The 13,456-nt window shown below is 34.5% G+C and overlaps 1 protein-coding gene across 1 annotated transcript in view; it reads right to left on the bottom strand.

Moving 5' to 3' along the window:
* ntrk3a (neurotrophic tyrosine kinase, receptor, type 3a) overlaps positions 1–9,348 on the bottom strand; it is a 203,515-nt gene extending 194,167 nt beyond the window's left edge. Inside the window, exon 1 of the mRNA XM_026252909.1 lies at positions 9,104–9,348. Within this exon, the coding sequence (XP_026108694.1) occupies positions 9,104–9,348 (245 nt within the window). The remainder of the gene's footprint in view (positions 1–9,103) is intronic.
* Positions 9,349–13,456: the final 4,108 nt, after the last annotated feature.

The following is a 13,456-nucleotide window of genomic DNA, read 5'->3' as shown; positions in this document are numbered from 1 at the left end:
TAAGGAGATTTCAAATGTGGCAGAGGAAGTAAGAGAGAAAGATCTTACATAAAGTTGCACAGATATAATATTACAAGTGTTGTCCAGTGTGATCTTATCAATGAAAATTCATGTTACTATCAGATTTAAAGGGTCCGATATTCTTTATTTCAAAATGAAAATGGAAAAGAGCAAATATATTCAAGTCCTTTGCAAAAGCAAGCAGGCAGGCGAGCATGAACAGGGCATGCCGTTAAAGACACCGCTACTGCCTACCTGTGGACGCCTCTCATCTGCTCTCTAGCCGAGAAATAAACTGCTGCGGATCATCCACACAGTCTATCAGGCGCTTCATTAGCCATGCAATGAATAAAAGATCAGTGGCAAGAAGGAGGGATAGGGAAAAAAATTTGAACGAAGTTGGGACAGCGTGAGGAAAAAGAGAAAATGAAAACGAAGGAAATCTAAAACAGCAGCAGACGAAATTACCTCCAACACGTCGATGATTGAAACCCAAAACTCCCTCCCTCGTATTATCCTCCGTCTAGCCGCGAATATTCTAGATTGGAATGTCACCGTCGCAGTTATTCCATTACTTTTGGCTCAATCAATAGTTTTCTATTGAATTAGGAAAAATCGCTGGGATGTGCTTGTGTTTCATTAACTTTCATCATTGACAGTGGCTAAAAATTGCCTTGCTGGCACACAAAAAGAACTGCAAAAACTGTCCATTTACAATGTTCCTAGTCATAAAAAGACAGAAGTTTATTTTTATGTCTTCTACAGGCAAGGAGGCTTTATCATGTGCTGAAAGGAGAGAGTGATCAATATTTTATCATGGTCTATGACCACTACAAGACCTCTCCGGATGTCAGGACAATGGCTTTATGACAAGACAAGAGCTGCATCATGTAAAGCCAGCATCTCACACTATCAATAAAGTGGTAAACCTTAAAAAAAAAAAAAAAAAAAAAAAAAAAAAAAAAGATACAATATTTAATACAATTAAATAAAGTAACAAAATATTACAATACAATAACAAAACAGTAAAATAAAATAAAACATTACAATTTTTGTTAATTACAAAATCGGTACTTAAAAACATTAAAATAAAATAACAGTTAAACAAAATAAAATAAAAAAATAAAAAAATAAAATAACCTTGCAGCAACAGTTATATGACCGCTTACCCAAAATATCTACAAACCTACATTAAATGGCCATGTGACCTTGAGATCTCTGGCTGTCATTCTTACAACTGAGTGCATTCAGCTAAATTTAGGGAAAATTCCCCATCAAACACGCAAACAGAAGTGTTCTCAGTGTGTGGTCTGACAAAGCACCGTGTAACTTATTTGTTGAAGCAGCAGGAGGGGGGGTGGCATGCACATATTTTTGCACCACACTGTTTCGATGCAACAGCGGCCATCATTTTGCCTCAACTTCCTACTGTTACTTAGTGTCACGTATAGCCAGCAGCTAGAGCAGTCTAGTGAATGTACTGATAAACTTGAGTGTCTGAATAAAGGCGCCCATAAATAAAATTATTATTTTAATGTGGTTAGTAGGAGTATAAATAATAATAATAATAATAATAATAATAATAATAAATTATTATTATTATTATTATTATTATTATTATTCCTGTATGTATTTTACAGGTTGATATTAATATTCCGCTAATAATAATAATAATTTATCACATTTTGTGATTATTATATACAGTAATAATATTACAGTTAGTACTATTATTATTAATAACAACTTCATATATTGATTCTACTATTTATAATTTGTATTATCATCATCATCTACAACTGCTACTAATAATAATAACAACAACGATTTACTCAAATATGTACTATTATATAAAGATATTTTTTTAAATACTTTTATTATTATTATTATTATTATTATTATACATATTTTTATTGATTGTTATTTAATATTTATATTCTACTACTACTACTATTTCTTCAACTTAAAATAATATTAATGAGATTACATTATAATACTATATTATTGATTGATAATAATAATAATAACAACTATGTATTGATACTACTACATCTACTTATTATCATCATCATCAATTAATATTAACCAACAACAAGACAGTGATTACTGCTGCTAATATTAATTTTACTCTATATAATTATAATTTTATGAATATATTATAAATATTACTAATACTACTACTACTACTACTACTACTATTAATGTAAATTACCTTCTTCTTCTCCTTCTTAATATTTGATACAAATACAACTATTATTAAGCAACCCACAATTGTAAATAAGATATGTATGTATGTTTGTAAGATCAGTGGCAAGAAGCAGGGATAGAATACAATAAGTATGTGTGTACAGTATGTATGTAGTTCTGCATGTCAAATACAAACACAGGTCCACTGGTGTGACTTAATATGCGGATCCACACCCCAGATCTCCCAGTCCGTAAACATGTCCACCTCTGGACAAATTCCATCAACCCCACATAAACCAAAACGACCCATTTCAATGTTACGGAAAGAATCTCCAATCGATAGCACACGGCCCCATTTCAATGACACGCCGGGATTATTTATGACTGAAGGCAGCCACCCATAACAACACGTGAAATGGAAAAAACGAGCAAAGCCGTTATTGGGAAAGTCTCCTGATTAACGTAGCACAGCGAGACCTTGACTGTGTCACATGTTCATATCTGCATCCACACCGTGAGGGTCTTTGAGGTTGGCCTGCTCTATATTGATCTTTTTGCCATTATGGTTATCATAAATAGGGCCTCCAGACACATTATGAACATCAGGGGTCACACAAATGGATGCTTCCCATTACTGTACTCAGGACAGTAGCGGGTCAGTCCATGCTAGTGCGCCCCGAGATCATTCGCGTGCTCCTTCAAAATCCATAATTTGCACATTAGCAACAACTTTGCATTATTTTGGCTGTTTTAACGGGTTGTTAAAAGCCTGTCTAGTCTAAAATGTTATTGAAAATAATAATGCACATGACATGCTCATTCATGCATGAGCTTATGTCACCAATATCATAGCGTAATGATGAACAAATAGCTTTTTAAGCTCCCAAGGTCAAAGAAAAAGTCACAAAAGGGCTTTTAATAATAACACACGCTACAATGGCAGAGTTTTCTAGGTTAAGAATGTCAAACAACCATTTCTGAAAACACAGATGAAAACCTAGTTTTCTTTTGATCCGACACCTAAGGCTCTCAACATTTTCAAATTGCACCTGTGCTTCTGTAAATAAATGAATAAAGTAAATAAAACAGGGACTTTGCTTAGACTTCACAACCTCTGTAACTAGCAAACAAGTGCAAAAGCTCTTCTGTCTTGTCTTTGAAAAGGCCTTTAAGCCAATAAGCCTGTCTTCCAAATAGTTTTCAAACAGAAGTAGTTTTGTTATGCATGAGGTCAGTTTGATTTTCTTGCCAAGAAGACAGAGCTAACAATTACTAAACCTAAAGCAGAGACCGAAAGCAGCAGCGATTTCATGAGCTTTTTCGAAGTAGGTTTGCTTCTGGTTGTTACACCTTGTAAAATGAGCTTCAGGTAATTAGGATACAATAAATAGGATAGCTGATAGCTGAAACAAATATGATCTCTCTTTAAATTTAAGATATTACACCTTCTATAAATAAATAATGTTATTTTCTTTTAAATGTAAGATATTTGGGGATATTAATGGATTTCACCCTTTTAGAAATAAACTAAACTCAAAACTGTTTGAAGTAATTTGTGATTTCTTTTGAAATGTAAGATGTCTAGCCTTTTATAAATTAATAAATGCATAAAGAAAAATTATGCAAATAATCTATACTTTTCCTTCAAACTCAAGATATTACTAGCCCTTTTATGTTATTTCTTGTCAAACCAGATAACTAAATACAAAACTGTTCAAGGGAATCTATATAATGAAATAAATCTACTTAAAAACATTGCTATTCCTTTTGTAAATAAATGTAGTAATAATGTAATTCTCTGTTAAATGTAGGATATTTAGCGATATTAAGGGATTTAGCCCTTTTACAAACTAAATAAAACTGTTGAAAGGAATCTGTATAATGCAATAAATCTATAACTTTCCTCAATTCAAACTGAAGACATTTCTACTGTAACTCTTTAATAAGAAAAACAGAAAAAAAGAATATCTTAAAAATGTATCAAATAAAATGTGTCTAAAATCCATCTAAAAAATGAAATAAAATAAAAAGTTGCATCTATAATTGTAAATATAATATTTATTTAATCTATAATCGGTTATCAAGTTTAAAACACAATATATATAGCCTGATTTCATAAGATTCCGTTTCTGAGACGGATGTGAGGTAGATCACATCTGTTTGTAAAGGTTTTGTACTTGCTTACTGATGTTCACGTGACATTTACAAACCCAATGAATATTCCATGAATTTCATGAATCCAACAAACAACAAGCATTTCCATAGTGTCCCTATATCTCCATGATCTTTCCCACAGACGGTATTACAACCAGGGCATGAGACAAAATAAAAAAGTCTGATGCAAATGAAATCCTATTGCGTTTCCTTAGATACAGTACTCCACTCCAAGAGCAACCCTCTTCACCTCTCGCAGCCTCTCCTAGCACAACATATGCCATGGATGATTTCAAAGCTTCTAACATGGTTTCCAGCAGCCATGACCAGACAGACCTTCCCGAAATTAGTTGGCCTTGCGCATAACCACACCTGCCAGCACAAAAGACGCCTTAGAAGTCACATATCATGAAGCATTTCCAAACCAAAAACCCAATCTACAAACTCTTAGTCAACATTTCACCTAGTTAAACGGCAGCTAACTCTCCCTTCCTGGTTCCTGCTCAAGTTTGATCGTCACATAATGAGAGTAATTATAGATCTATTTGTGCCCTGAAGCTATTGTTTGATTACCTGAAAGCAGCAATCTAGCAAGCAGGCGAGCGAAGTAAAATGAAAAAATGAAAATAAAATCCTTCTTACGCACAACGACCAGCACAACACATCAGTATACAGTGTTTGAATTTCCATTAAAATGTTCTTCAATGAGCAACCTATTTTTTTTTCATGCCTTTTCCATCTATCAGCAGGTATGTGACACTGCTGATGGCTTTTATAGGTGCCGATTTGCAACGGCCGCTTTACTTTGAAAACGCTTTTTGAAAGCTTCGGTGTAATTGAGCTTCGGCGATCTTTCCAAAGTAGTGCCATTTAGATTTTAGGGAGTCATTTTCAACTAGGCCTATCTGGAACTGTTGCTAATCCACTCTTTATAATCACACATGAAATTAGGCTCCCAGACGACCGTTAGAGACCCCTGGGATGGCTGAATGGAGACTGGATGGTCAATCAACAATAGTAAGTGACTTAAAAATAATATTGAAATGAATATATATTTTCTTGAAATTTAAGGTACTGAACCTTTTGTAAATAAATAAATAAATACCTTCATTTAATTATATTAACCGTTTAGTAAATAAATAGATTAAATGAGTACAAATATAAATAAATAAAAATAATTCTGAAATTATTATTTATTTTTTAGATGTTTACCCTTCATAAAGGAATAAATAAATTTCCTCTAACCTATGTAAATAAAATTAAAAAAAATTATATATTATTATATTATTAATTAAGCTGTTAATAAATAATATATATAGAGAGAGATTTTTTTAAAGCAGAATGAAAGTTCATTTTAATCTAAAATCAGATATCATAAAACTGTCTGATACCATCAATATCAAGTTGTCAATATTAATACTTGTGTTAGTCGGCAGTAACAAACTGCATTCTTATTAACCCTGTGATAAAACTCGCAATAGTAAATGAATCATTGTTTAAAAAGCAATATTCATACTCTTTCTAGAAGTCAGAACAATCATAAATGCAATGGCAAATTAACAAGCTAGATTCTTTCATATTGACTTCACTGAGCATTTTTTGTTGTTGTTGTTGTTACATATAGAGTTAAATAAGAGGGATCTGGTATGCTGTTCATATTCTGGCCATGCATTATGACATTCCATTAGCAAAATAAAAGAATAGTGCTGCTAATACAGAAATACCATTATTGAGAGTACAAAAAGAGACAATTAGCGTAATGGATAGGCTTGATGAAAACAAATGAGCAACACTAGGGTACTCGATTACTCTGATGCACAACAAACAGAAGACTACAACAAAGCTGGGGGGGGGGGGGACCATAGATAGTAGCTCCAAGCATGACAAACTCTACTTCGGGTTATTCTCACTCAAAAATGTTCAAAACTGCACAAATGAATGGACTTCATCCACTTGTGATGCCAACAAATACTATTTCACATTATTTATATTATATAGTGGCCCATGGTAGCTTTTATAAATTCTGTAAGTCTTTTTCTCAGGACAAAATACATTTTTCTACATCCAAGGTGATATTTAGAGGATGTATGAAATGAGTTTTCCCTCAAGCACACACAAGTGTCATACTAGAATCTAAACTGTTGTTTTAACTTAACACATTTCACAAGCAGAGCTGTTAGCTTTTATGGAAATGGTGCTTATTTTTTCTTTCTTTAAATGCAACTTGATTATATAAAATGATTATGTTTTCCAAATACTTTGCAGGGTCCCTGTAAACCTAAAAAGCAGTAATATTCTAAACAATAGATGCTTAATTATAAACATTCATTTAAACGATGCAAAATAAAAAAGCCTCTGTAATAAAGCTATGCTAGCACAACAAAATAAATTAACTTCCGTTTAAGCTGTCCCAGTATGCAAGGAAACTTTATTATTTGCATACTGTAAAATAAAATCATTTTTGTCCTCAAGTTCTCAGGAGGGAACTGCTTAATAAGTAGAAACAACAGTTGTCACACTTTTTACTCTTTCTTGGAAAAGTAATTTTAAATTACACTGAAATATAAAATAGTTGTTTTATTTTTTTTCACAATATTACTGTATTTTAGATTAAATAAACGCAGCCTTGGTGAGCATAAGAGACTTCATTTGAAAAATAATAATCTTCATTGCAAAATAAATCTTACTGACCCCAAACCTTTAAACGGTGGTGTGTCTGCCAACCATTCATATCACAGTGTTTCTTAAGTTGTCACAGTAGGAAGCTGCATATAAATAGCTGACAGTATTATGGGCAATTTAACAGCTTTCAAGCCAGACTTAAACAAATATGAGAAAATTGGAAAACTGTGTTTAATGAGCTGCATTTATAAATATCAAAAATTGACACTGCCCCGTCCTAACATTTATGTAAAAAACGTATCTGTTGACTTTTCAAAACCTAGTTAATTGTATGTACTGCTGACCAGATGACAAGTTTCCCATGTGACAACTTGCCCCGGTCTCCTCCAAGGATTCAGTTGGCCTCTAATAATAACATTGAATCTATTTAGCCTGAAGGAGGAGAATTGCCATCATTTGTAAATTGGTCAAGGTCAAGCGAATACAATAGAAGTGGGTTGATGACTCGTTTGGGAATGCGGACTAAAAATGTAGACCTCTTTTTCAGGAAAACTTTCAATCCTGCTCCTGAAGTACCCCACATCAAATTTTGGGTGTCCACCTTTTGATTTACATCTCAAACTAATTGGTAGGGTCTCCAAGATTGAGTGCCAAATAAGAGAAACACCCAAAATGGACTGCACAAGACCAGGATTATGCCAAAAACTGGGTGAGTTAAGGAGCTGTCCAGCATCAGAAGGTGCTGAAATCTCTACAGCTACTGCACAGAATTAAATCTTTAAAGCAAACAACTAGCCAAAAGCATATAAGCGAGAAAGGATATGCACAATTTAGACACAAGCTTCCTGATCAGTGCACACTGAACTTCCAGTTTAGATACTGGAAAAGGTTACCACTATCCCCTCTAGTGGCCTTACAAAATGACTGGAGACAGGGCTGTAAAATCGTCTCCCTGTTGAGCTCATACACCAGTTTGCATACACGATTATGCAGTTTCTTTGATCGAATGCGATGGGGGAAAGTGAATCTGTCACAAAGAACTTTATAGAGTTGTCATGGCATCCCTTTGTAGGCAACTCCCAACAAAGAATCAAGCATGAATCGAGTTTTTGTTCACCAAAGCGTACTCTTTTGTTCTCACTGTTGCGGTATCATTGACATTATACAACGGTAATGCGATCTGTCTCACTTTTTGCACATCTGTAGCTTAAATTATTGAAATGAACACTGATGGCGTGTACAGTGTTGAGCCACAAGATGGCCCGTATGAGGAAAACTTTGAGATAGAGAAAGAAGAATGGTCGTCTTAATCTGCCAAAACTAATAGCTTTTGCAATTCATCCCATTATTTGGTATCCAAAGTCGGTTGAAGACAACAACATTAATGTTTCCTTTGCTCCAGGCATTATTATTTAGTTGTTCAGATCAGCTGAGGGCCATTACGCAGCTCTCTTATTTATCCCAAAACCATCAGAGACCATCATAAACACCATCATATGGCTATTACAACATTAATGTTTGTGTCTCCATTTACTTATTCGACTTTAACCTTCTAATAGAAGCCAAACACTGGAATAACAGCACTGAAATGAATGCAAAAATAAGATGTGACTTCAAAATCTCCATGCACTGGTTAATATAGGCTGGTGTGTGATTTCAAACTCATGCAAAGCTTTTTTCTACCTCTATCTTTCTCGCTCTCTTTAATAGCACAATGCACCTTTGACGAAGCCCACGAATGTGACAAAATTCCTTTTGGGATTCCGGTCTCGAATACAAAGCAGCTTCTATAAAGACTCCTCTCTGTGAAGCCAAAAACCCAGATGCATTTAAGCTCAGATTTTGCAATTAATTGTCCCAAGGTACAGTGTTTTTTTTGTTTTTTTTTTTTTTTTTGATTATCTACTTTGTGTATATTAAGTAATCTGATTCCTTTTTATTCTTGATTTAATATGTACATTCAATTGCAATCCAATTGACATTTTCTATTAATTTAAGATCATTTTTAGCTACTGGCCACCACTAAAATCTTTCTAATCATCCCACACATCAACACAAAGCCTGGAGTGAGTGGGAGGCTGAGAGTTGATCTCAATGCACACATGGACTCAACATGTGATGGACACTTGTGCGCTTGACTTACATGGAGGAGATGTTCTCAAACAGGTCCGGGAGGCTGTTAGTGGTATTCCCATCGCTCGCGGTGTCCTGCGGTGCCAGGAGGGGAAAGAAATTCCCTTGGTAAGACTCATTGCAAAAGATGTTTGTAGTAGAACAACGGCAGGTCGGTGGGCAGTCCAGCATGGAGCTCATATAATCTTTGAAGATGCTGAGGAGAAACAGGATCCTCCACCAGCAAACGCGGGGTGGGATGGAGAATAAATCCATGTTGCCAGGTGCTTCCCTCACTGTTTTAGCGCCCCACTAATGTTCAACGGCAACGGGTATCCGTACGGTTATACGAGAGCGCGCGCGGGTGCGTGGATGAGAGTGAAGGTATGTCAGATCAATTAGATCGCATCTATGTCCCCAAGAAAAGAGGGGGGGAAATACTCCGTCAATGTAGAAAAGGCTCAAAAATCAACGGTCCTAGGCTGTCCTCCTCTCCGGGCTGCATGGTACAAGCTTCCCCGTCTCCTCGGTGCTGTTTGTCGCGCAGTTCCAGGTTGTTGGAGCTCCGGTTTGAAGACTAAGAGTCAGAGCGCAGTCTAGTGCGTGTGCGTGTGTGTGTGTGTGTGTGTGTGAGTGAGTGAGTGTGTGTGTGAGAGAGAGAAAGAGAGAGAGGGAGAGAGAGAGAGGGAGAGAGGTCCATGCTCCGAGCATCAAGTCCCACCTACTGGGCAGATTAAAAACTGACGCACCTGCAGAACGACAAAAGCGATCAAATCTGCAACGAAAAATAACGCACTCTGCAACAGGCAAAACACTGCTGCCAAACTCTAGTTTACAAAGCCGTAAGCACAATGTACAACCTACAACCATTACGTAACAAATATCCGAGACGGTAAAATAGGTCCATCTTCGGGAAGGGGGAAAAAAATAAGTGCTAGACTGTATCCTGGACCACAAAACCAACTTAAGTCGCACATGTATTATTTTAATTTTTGGGGTGTGCCAAAAATCATTAGGAAATAGCATGAAGGTATTTTGTAAATTTCCTACCGTACATATATCAAAACTTCATTTTTGATTAGCAATATGCATTGCTAAGAACTTAATTTGGTCCACTTTAAAGGCGATTTCCTATTTATTTTATTTATTTTATTTTTTATTTATGCATCCTCAGTCCAGATTCTCAAACAGTTTTATCTCCGTGGGCCAAATATTGTTATATAAATCATACATCAGTATGATAATTGAAACTTATTTATTCAGCTTTCAAATCTTTTGAATATTTATTTTTAGTTATTTATTTATTTTTAGTTACTTTTTGCTCTTTGAATAGAAGTATATACAACTTCAGCATTTATAGTTTGCTTTAACTATTTTTAGTGATTTACTGTGTTTTCTCAGGTCTAATAATAATGATTATGATAATATAACAAACTGTTATTGTATACACAAATATGTAAGGCTCCTTAATAATATTGCTTTTAATTTTAACAATATTGCTGTCTGTCTATCTCTCTAGCTCTCTATCTATCTATCTATCTATCATTAAAGTATTGGCTACAAAAATAATTCAAAACCCCATCAAGAAAAATATGTTTATTATATATATATATATATATATATATATATATATATATATATATATATATATATATATATATATATATATACACACACACACACACACAATATATATATACAAAAGATTCATACATGAACAACTGATCTGTTAAGCTTCATATGTTTGCTATCAAATCTTATTGTGAAGCTCTATAAAAACAAAATGAAAAAAAGAAAGAATTATATCTGATATCTTGACAGCATGGGTAAAATTGCCGTTTTATAAGTACAAACTCCTCAGACTAAATGGGAAAGCAGCCTTTTGGGGTCACAATGGTGAACTCTTGTTCTTCTGCTGTGGAATCATGTTTTTACTCAACTGTAAACTGATCTCTGATGCTCCTGCTCTTTGAACTCTGAGTGGTTCAGAGTCAAAATGTCCTGCCCAACCATGGCCTCACACAATTAATGTGTAACCACTTAGCCATCTGCACATTTGACACTAAATCACCAGCGCTGCGGCTGACAGCTTCATACATTGTAGCAGTAAGTTCTGCTATCGCTAAAGCAGAAGATTTCTCAGAGTCCGAAAACATGAGGGCATTGGTTCCCTTTAGGCCACACTAAGTATGTCAGCCTTGTGTCTACACTCCTATCCACACCTAGGTACTTCGAAATCGGTATTGTGTATTTGAAGATCTACCCAATAAGGAATAACCAACATAAGATACTGCTAGACAGACATCACAGAGTTCTTGTTGACATCTGTGGTTCTTTTCCTAAGGTATATTGGACTTTATTTGTCCTGTGAGCATCTGTGATTAACTGTGTCTCTGCCGTCTGTAGATAAAGCTACCTGCAAGGATGAAAGGATTTACGTGACAGTGGTCAGAGATAAAAAAATAAATTAAAAAAAGTAAACAGTATGCAGTTGTTCACCTCGACTGATAGTAAATTCATATCTTACGACTGCATGCGCGAGTACATAACAATTTATGGAGTGAGAAAACTGTTTATATATATACTGCAAGCCCACAGATGTAGGTCAACAATTATATTTGTGAGGGTTAATTAAGAAATAGACAGGCTGATCAGGATCACTTTATTATATGAATACTATTATATTATTATAAAGAAATACAATCAACTTTTTTTTTACAGGCATTACAGGCATCTATCTGAGCTATTACTGATAACAAGTTATTCAATGGAACACACAAAGGAAGAAAGAAAAAAAGAAAGAACAAAAAATAAAATAAATAAATAAATACAATGCACTAAATCCTAAATAAAGAACATTACACTCCAAATGTACATTGATATTTGTAATTTTAAACTGTTAATAAAATGTAAACTAACAACAGTCCAAGGAGGAACTTCTAGAAAAGAAGTTCTAGAATATATATATATATATATATATATATATATATAGCTGATAAAAACATTACAGTAATCCACATGTAATCTACGACATCAGCCCCCCCAGTTATTATGAATTCATATTTTGTCAAGAAGCAACGGATTAAAATGTATTAATGCATTTGTTTTTGATGGCACCCATTCACTGCAGTGAATCCAGTTAGGGAGCATGAGATGTAATGCTATTTTTTTTTGGGGGGGGGGGGGGGGGGGTTAATATAAATTTACATTTATATAAAATATTATTTTAAATACTGGTGCATTCTTTTATTTATGCAATTAGTAGAACAAACAGACATCCTGTTTCAGTTTTAGTGTGGAATGTGTTTTATCTGTTGAGAGCACCGTGGTCTGTAACTCCAGAAAGAAAGGAACCCCATCCTTCCCTCCACAATCTCATTTCTACAGCTCTCTCTTCCTTTTTTTTCTGTGACATATTAGACATTTCTGGGTCTCCATAAACATTACAATGGGACAAATTTCTCATTAAAAATTATCATATAATGAGTAATGATGACTGGCACCAGTGTCTATTGTTTTTGAGAGTGCCGCCATCCCCCAAAAAACAAAAACAAGAACTTTTACTAGACTGGAAATGTTCACACTGCAGAGAACAGAGGAGGGAATGTGTAACAGCGAACAGGATTTCATTTTTCAACAAATGGTATTGGTTTTATTTTAAGCATTGTTAATCGCTTAATTAAAATGTTGAATATGCCATTAGCATTAGTATTGACAGGACTTAATATAGAAGTACTGAACTGGCATGAAGACAAAGATTACATTTCAATTACAGATTTAAACATTTTTAAGTGATTCAATAACACTTACATTGTTGTGCAAGGCTCTTCAGCAAGGCCTGCTATTTGCAGTTATCGGAAAATACGGAATTTGTTTTTGTTTGTTTGTTTAGTTTGCTTTATACAATATTCCATATCCAAAATTAAAGGAACAGTTCTCCCAAAAATAACATTTTGCAGAAAGTTTACTCATCTTCAAAGCCATTCAAGATGGAGATGAGATTGTTTCTTCATCTGAACAGATTTGAGTCCTCCATCCATAATATTGCTCTCTTCAGTGGAAAAGCTGTCTGTATCTGAATCAGGAGAGAAATACGCACAATGAAATTCAGCAGCTTTTATAAGTGAAACAGTCGAAAAAGTTCTAAACAAGTATGTCGGTGCAGTCAAAAAAAATGATTTTTCAGTTTTGTTCAATTTACCAGAACAATTCATGTTGAATTAATGCCATTTTGGCTATTTTTTTATTTTCAACATGATTGTGTCATGTTAAACTGACTTAAAACTGTCACTCGCTGGTTTAACATAAAGTTTTCATTTTGAAAGAACATGTTTCAATCAAGTACCTCAAAATAAGTTTTACACTTCCCATCATGCTTTGCACA

Source organism: Carassius auratus, unplaced genomic scaffold, assembly GCF_003368295.1.
Source record: "Carassius auratus strain Wakin unplaced genomic scaffold, ASM336829v1 scaf_tig00032278, whole genome shotgun sequence".
In the NCBI taxonomy this organism is placed as follows: Eukaryota; Metazoa; Chordata; class Actinopteri; order Cypriniformes; family Cyprinidae; genus Carassius; species Carassius auratus.
This window is presented reverse-complemented; position numbering and strand designations above follow the sequence as displayed.